Genomic DNA, 7,548 nt, shown 5'->3' on the forward strand with positions numbered 1-7,548 from the left:
TGCTGAACCAAAGTCTGCATTAAGTATATAGATCAAGGCCCTGGAAAAGACCGCCTTGTACCATCAGTGGGATTTTTCAGACTGCTTAGCATAGTAACTCAAAACTGATAATAGAAGTGTGTAATTGACCACTCTAAATACTGTGTTTATACATTGAATATCTTTTCAGTGCCTTGGTAGTGTATTGTTTATATACTGTTTTCTTAAATGCAGCAAACCAGTGTAGACGTGAATCTGACCTGAATGATAATAGTAGCTAAATGAGCTCACCTTAGAGCACAGCTTTCATTTAATGTATTTATTAATTTCCAAGGAAAATACACTTTTTAATGTTTAATATTTCCATTTATTTTTCCCACAGGCCAACAAACAAGTTAGAAATATGGGAGGATTTAAAGATAATAAGTAAGTGGAAATGAAAGGTTTCATCTACATAGTATTTAGTGTAAATGTAAAACCCTTTAAAATGCACGCTTTTCACTAGATACAAAGATAGTGTAACATGCTATTTGGCAAACCTCCTCCCTGCCCCCACCCAAAAGCTCCTCATGAAGGAATTTATCATAGCCCTGAGGAAAGTTAGAAGCTCAAGACAAAGGTCAAGAATTTTATTTGCCTTCGTGTTACGTTGTTCAAGAAAACTCTGTGAGAACTTCCTGTGCCATCACAGAAAAATCAGACTAGTATTTCAGGAAGTTCTGCACTGAACCTGACAGAGAACATCAATCAGAAGTGTAGGCCAGCCCTTACACAGCCAGCAAGTTCTTCTTTTCAGGCCTGTTGGAGAGAACCACCACAGCAGTGGTTGTGAACCCTTTGGTTCATTTTCTTGTTTATTGGCTGTTGGAAGCAGTGGAAGGGAAGGAGAAATAGTGAAGTTGGATAATTATGCAGTGAAATACTACTGAGCTTTTTTTACCATGTTTGGTTTCTTGGTACCATTTGTTATCCCTACCACCTCCCAGGTTTTGTCTTTGCTTCCTTTTGGTTTTGTTTCTCATTTTCACAACACCTTTACAGAGCCTTCTTTTGATCTGGCTCCTTTCCTCCCATGTTCTTGCCACTCAGCACTCATCTGAATCTACTCATGTCACTTCTTCCACACATCCTCTGTTGCCTAGTGGCTGGTAGCTGATGCTCATTTTAATTTTCTTCCTTTAGATACTAGCTGCTCCTGCCTTAGGTAACTTTTTTCCCAAGCTGCTGTTACGCCTTCTGTATCTTAACTGCATGTTGAGGGCTGGCGTACTGCGTGTATTTCCTGGCCTAATGAAGAAAGATGATCATCCGTTTTTCCTCTGGAGCAGCTTGTATTTTTTCCCCAAAATAACTTGTGTAAAATACAAAATTATATTAATATAGGACTCTGGCACATAGTAGACTTATGACCACCTTGGGTATGTGTGGTGAAAATGTGTGTTATACAACCAGTGAGAGAAATGTGACTGTGTATTTAAAAATCATCAGCACTTCTTGAGTCTTGGAGAGCACTCCCCCTCCTTGGCTCACCCTTATTTCTTTGACTTTGAAGTTATTTTGTTTCTCTTTTCAAGGTTTCACAAGAAGCATCGTAGCTGTATATAGTACCTGTATGCTAGTAGTTCTTCTGCGAGTCCAGTTAAATATTATTGGCGGTTACATCTACCTAGATAACGCTGCACTCTGCAAAAATGGCACAGTAAGTTTCATGTTTTGTTTCAGAGGTAGAATTTCCACTTGCTTGGAACGGAAAGGATTATTTAGTGAGAGATAAAAAGAGAATAGCTCAGGAACGTTAGAATGAAACTAAGAGTTCTTATACGAGTGGGAGATGTAGAAGCATTACTTAAGATATATTGATGTGTTTTAATAGCCTCTACATTTGGATGATTTAGTGATACTGTTGCATAACAAAATACCAGCAATACTGAAGAATGCCTTTTGTCTGCATTTGTATTGCTTAAAAAAGGTTATTTCACTTCTAAACACCAACATAAAACTTCTTTGCTTTAATTTTTTTATGAAACAGTAATACTGTGTGAATGATCCAAGATAGGTATGCAAATGTGTGTGAATGCTTAGGTCTTCTAGCATGTACATTAATTGCCCCAGTAAAATTCCCTGTCTTTGTAGGGATAAAGAAGAAAAACGATGTCTTTGAAATTTTGACTATTTTTGTTGAAGGCCGTCTACCTTCAGTGTCTGTTGGTGGGGTCAAGCAAAGCAGCAGACTTGGGTTTTGCTTATATAGTGTATCTGTCACAGCTCACTAAAAATAAACCAATCCCACAGTAAGCAAGAGCCCATTGTACAGAGTAAGATCTGCAGATTGTTGTACCTGAAAATAATAGATACAACCATAACATTGTATGTGCCCCCCTGTGATGGCTCCTGCTGAGAGTCAAGGAACAGCATGTCAAGGCACCTCTGAGAAAAGCTTTCATTAGGAAGGCCGGGGTTGATGGAGGTCGTGCTTCATTTTGTGAAACCTGAAGAAGTTTTTTTTTTTTTAAAAGGGCTAGATGGGTTTGGACTAGAAACATGTTTCCTTTCTGTTAATTTTCCAGTAGAGAAGTGGATTGACAGGGCCAACTCTGAGGCACTCCACTAGAGCAAACTGGGATCCTGTCTCAGCTCCTGAAAGCTTCTTTTCTATCAGATGGGCTTTTGTTAGGGTTGAGCGTTCCACTAGGTTTAACTGTTGGGGTGGTGGAGAGTCTAGTTTCACCTTCACTGAAGTTTTTTAAGAGACTTTCCTATATGTGAATGAAAAGTGAAAGGATTTCTGTGCCACTGAAAGGACTTAGGAAAGATCCATGCACTGATGGCAGGAAGAGTCAGAATCTACAGAGTTGCTTGAGAATGGGGGAATCCATCTGCTGCAGGGGATTATAAAGTTTAAGGAAATTGGTCACAAGATGTTTGAAATTATTTTTGCATTGTTCTCTACTGTTGACATGTCACAGAACTGTTTATTTTTTCCTCGCAGACACTGCTAGCTCCCCCTGAAGTTCAGCAGCAATATTTATCAAGTATTCAGCACCTTTTAGGAGATGGTATGATGCTTATTATAAGCTAACTACACTTACAAAATGCTACTCTTTTCTAGACTTGAGCAAGTCATCAGAATGATTTTGACACTTTTTTCTTGTCCCAGGATTGACTGAGTTAATAACTATTGTTAAACAAGCTGTGCATAAAGTTTTTGGAAGGTAAGAGTCTGCTTCTCTACGGTTAGTGCTTAGTATTTATTGTGATGACTGGTGCCAAAACAATGAGGTTTTAATTAGAATTTGAAAAAAGGCATACTGACTTGTTCCAAAACAGTGTTTTATCGCAGCAGGCTCTGTCTGCCAGAACAAACCAATACAGCAGACTGGGGTCCTCTGACTTGCCAACATGTTATTGGTAGGAGGACAAAGCATCATTTTGCAATCAGCACTGGAGTCTTTTTTTTGCCTTTCCAGTATTTCCCTTAAGCACACCCTGTCTCTTCTGGAGCTCGAACAGAAACTTAAAGACATCAGGGAAGCAGTGGAACATAAAGATACAGATCAGGTTGCATCTTACTCTCCCCTATGTCATTACCTGATGCCAGATGAAGAAAACCCCTTGGCTACCCAGGTACTTGTTTCTTTCATCTACCCTTTTTCATTCCGTGTTTTTTGTTTGCTTTGAGGAGGTAAGGGTGGATAACAGTCCTCTACCTGTACCATGGCATCTGTATCCTTAATAAATGGCGATGCTTCTTCCGTCATAAATCATGTGTCCTTATCTCTTTAACCTAGGCCAAGTAAAGTGATACTTTCTTCAGATTTGATTGAAAACAAGTGTCATCCTCAGAATGTCAGCTTTGAGCTCAGAAACATGGCCCACTTAGGGTGGGCAATGCGGCTGAACTCAGCCCTAAGCTGCATTGTATTACCTTGCACTTGTGTACCCACAAAGATCACGGACAGTTGTAGCATCTTGACTGATGCACAAGAAGGTGATGGTGTGCTGGAGTCCTTTGTTGGTTTAACCTGCAGAATGAACAGGAATCAAGAGAAAGATGTATCTAATCTCAGTTGTAACGTTAAAGTAATTTCCTGAATTTCCTAAAGGTGTTTGTCTCCATCCACACCACAGGCTGGAGAAAATTTATTCTTAACTTGGTATGACACTAGAATACAGAAGAAACTTAGGCTTCAGCGTGTGACTACATGCATTTATCCCTTTAACTTAAGATGCTATGTAGGATTTACATGTTTTGGAGGTCAAAAGTGAAAAAAAAAAAAATACTTTGCTCAATTAGTCTAGTATTTCCTGCTAATATTGGTTTTAGTAAAAAAAATCCTACCGTGACCATTTAAAAGGAAAATTAGAACACAAATTATAAAGATCTGATTTATGACAATATATCTTTTCTTTCAAATAGATTTAACTTAAAAGTCTTGACTTAATTCCATGGTACAGAACTCTTCTATTTCCACCCTTATTCTTACGATTGCCAGTGGATTTCTTACTAGTGTCTGTCTTTGCTTTTTCTAGGCCTGTGGACTCACAGAAAGAGACATTGCTACAATTAAATTACTTAATGAAACTAGAGATATGCTAGAAAGGTATAGAGAAATATCCTGTATTCATATTAAACTCCTCCTCACAACTATTGTTTCTGTGAGACAATCACTTTCATATAAAAAGCTGTTTACCTCCATTTGCGAAATGCAACCACTCCGCTGCGTATTTTTATATTCACTAATTGTAGGCTGGGATTTTCAAAATTTGAGAGCTCTGAAACTCATTTACAGTAAATAATCCTGCCTTAGTGAGATGACCAGGATGACCTTCCCAGCTTCTTATCTCTCCCTTATCTCTTCCTCGCCTTTTCTGTAGTTACACAGGAACTTCTCTTCTGCTAAAGCAGGGTAAATTGAGAGTAATTATACTGGATTTACTTGCTTTGATAAAATGAACGCCGTTTTTGGCTTATGAGAATTTATTTTTGGCGCGTGGGTGGAGAGTGGTTGTGTGCATCGTTTTACCAGAGAGCTCCCAAAGTGAGGCTTCTGTGATAAACGCTGACTGTGAGGGAATTGAGCCAAACGCCAAACTATTCTTACAGTTTAGCTGCTAGAGATCTGGGGAGTTTTAAGGACAAGTCCCTTCCATGCTATTACTGAGTAAGAAAGGGAAGCGATGAATGCTTTAGATTTATCTGGGTTTTAGTAATCTTAGGGTGGAGTTTGGGTTGTTGATTGGTTTGCTGTGGAGTTACTGGGGAACTGGTCTTTCTGGAGGTGGCCAGACTCACAGCCTTTTGTCTGGGGCGTACATCTTCCCGTATGGGAGGGTCAGCTGTAGCACTGAATGCTTGCAGGGGTTTTAGTTTGAAACAATAAATCCCAGGAATAAAATCTTTTTTTTTTTTTTTTTTTTTTTTTTTTTTTTTTTTTTTTTTTTTTTTTCAGTCCAGACTTCAGTACAGTTTTGAGCACATGTTTAAATAGAGGTTTCAGTCGATTGCTGGACAATGTGGCAGAGTTTTTTAGACCTACTGAACAGGACCTCTCCCAGAATGGCTCTGTAAATAGGTAAATGTTTTATTTTGTTGTGGTTCTGTGTGAATAATGCTTTGGGTTCTTAGTGAATTCCAAAAAAGGCTATTGATTTTCCTGCCTATTTGAAGTTCTCATGCTGGAAATAGCTCTGCTTCTTGTTCTTCAAGAATAAATGCATCTGCCTCACTTTGGTCAAGCAGATATCTAGGAGTGTTCCACGTTTCTTCCCACCCATGAAATCGCTAGGCTTTACGTGAGGTATCTTTCCCACCACTACTTGCAGATCTAGAAGTAGAAATCAGAAGACCTATACCTGCCCCTTTTTACCTGCACACTGTACAAGCAGACTGCCTTTCTAGCTAAGGAGGGCTTGCCCCACTGGCGGTGACTACTGAAGGACATACTTACTGCAGTACCTCCCCCGGGAGGCCCTGGGACAGGCAGCGTTCCCCTCCTGTTAGCAGAAAGCTCTGTACGCCCTGGTCTCTGACTGCCAGGTCTCAGGAAAGGTGGGCATTACCATGGTTCTCCAAATACACGTAGCCAAAGCAGCTGCAGAGCTTTAGGTTCTTTGCTGCTATGCTGAAGAAAAGACATGAACATTCAGGATCTTCCGCATCTTCCTAGAAGACTGTTGAAAATTAGCTTTTATTCTGCAGTTAACTTTGGCTTTAAACAGTGCCGTGAGGCTGTAGTTTGGCTGTCCGAAGCCTGGTTTAGAGTTTGAAATAGCATCAGATTGTAGGCTGGCACTTCTAACAACTGTTTACACACACACATGTAAAGATTCTGGCTAAACCACATTTCTCTTGCGTGAGAAGCCATGATAGGATGTGTGGTAGGAACACCAACTGAAATTTGCTTTGGAACTTCTCTGTATTAAATGAAAGACTTGACAGGGAAAAACACCTTCATCTGTGCATTTTTGTTTGCAGTCTTACAGCTCTTACTTTGGAAGGAGTAATTATTTAGAACTGTAATGATCAGTTTAGCGGCTGACTGAGAGCAGGTCTAGGTCAATCTTTTTTGTTCTTTTCTAGCCTGTCCAGTGTCAGTCTTCCTTTAGCCAAGATAATTCCAATAATAAATGGACAGATCCATTCAGTATGCAGCGAAACACCCAGTCACTTTGTTCAGGTAAGAATGTTGCTTATTGAAAGTATCCCAAGTAAAATTTTGAAATGAATGTTGTCTATTTCTTCTTAACGTACTTCATTCTGTTTCATTTTTAGTGGCTTTAAAAAAAAAGAGTAGAAACAATTGGTATAACTTAAACTTCTTGTAAATTTGTATCTTCCAAAAATATGCTGTTTTTCTAGAACCTCTTCCCTCTGCTAAACTGTGCAGAAGCACAGAAGGGTCTCTTGACTTGGTTCTACTTGCAGTTCTGCTCATTATCATTTCTAAAGCAAGAAATTTGAGTTACATCTCTGCAGAAGTGGCAGGTGCTTTTCTCATGATGAGTTATGTACTGCAGCAAAACCAGAATGCTGGTGAATGTCTTTGATTAAGCCAATTTATTTTTTAAATTTCTTCCAGGACCTCTTGATGATGGAACAAGTGAAGGATTTTGCTGCTAATGTTTATGAAGCTTTTAGTACACCTCAGCAACTAGAGAAGTGAACTGCACATTTATAGGAATAGATTGTGTATTTATAACAGGTTCCTTGTGACTACTGATGAGACTTGGGTTAATTTTATAATGGTGTAGGAGTGGTAGACCAGTGAGAGAGAACATTCTGGAAAAAAGTGGGAGTGAGCCCATATTTGTCCTAATAGAGCTGTTTCAGACACCTATTGAAAATATTCTGGTTGAAAGAATCATTGTATGTAAAGACTTTTCTATTAAAGTGGTTAAACTCTTCCGTAATCCAGTTGATTATTTTTATTGCATCTGGTGGCAGCATTCCAAGAAGTTACTAAAAAACCTATTTGGTTTTTGGCCTGGAGTGTGCAAGTTTTGGAAAAAACTAGTGATAGTGTGCTAAGAATAGCACAGGGTAACAGACCATAGAATCGTTTAGGTTGG

At 39.1% G+C, this 7,548-nt stretch overlaps 1 protein-coding gene across 1 annotated transcript in view; it reads left to right on the forward strand.

Moving 5' to 3' along the window:
• PEX3 (peroxisomal biogenesis factor 3) overlaps window positions 1-7,416 on the forward strand; it is a gene marked incomplete at its 5' end in the record, with an annotated part of 13,453 nt that extends 6,037 nt beyond the window's left edge. Inside the window, 9 exons of the mRNA XM_010137650.1 lie at window positions 362-405; window positions 1,554-1,678; window positions 2,969-3,035; window positions 3,137-3,191; window positions 3,447-3,603; window positions 4,510-4,580; window positions 5,430-5,552; window positions 6,560-6,656; window positions 7,059-7,416. Coding sequence (XP_010135952.1) covers window positions 362-405; window positions 1,554-1,678; window positions 2,969-3,035; window positions 3,137-3,191; window positions 3,447-3,603; window positions 4,510-4,580; window positions 5,430-5,552; window positions 6,560-6,656; window positions 7,059-7,142 — 823 coding nt within the window. The remainder of the gene's footprint in view (window positions 1-361; window positions 406-1,553; window positions 1,679-2,968; window positions 3,036-3,136; window positions 3,192-3,446; window positions 3,604-4,509; window positions 4,581-5,429; window positions 5,553-6,559; window positions 6,657-7,058) is intronic.
• Window positions 7,417-7,548: the final 132 nt, after the last annotated feature.

Source organism: Buceros rhinoceros, unplaced genomic scaffold (genome assembly GCF_000710305.1).
Source record: "Buceros rhinoceros silvestris isolate BGI_N320 unplaced genomic scaffold, ASM71030v1 scaffold19486, whole genome shotgun sequence".
Taxonomy (NCBI): domain Eukaryota; kingdom Metazoa; phylum Chordata; class Aves; order Bucerotiformes; family Bucerotidae; genus Buceros; species Buceros rhinoceros.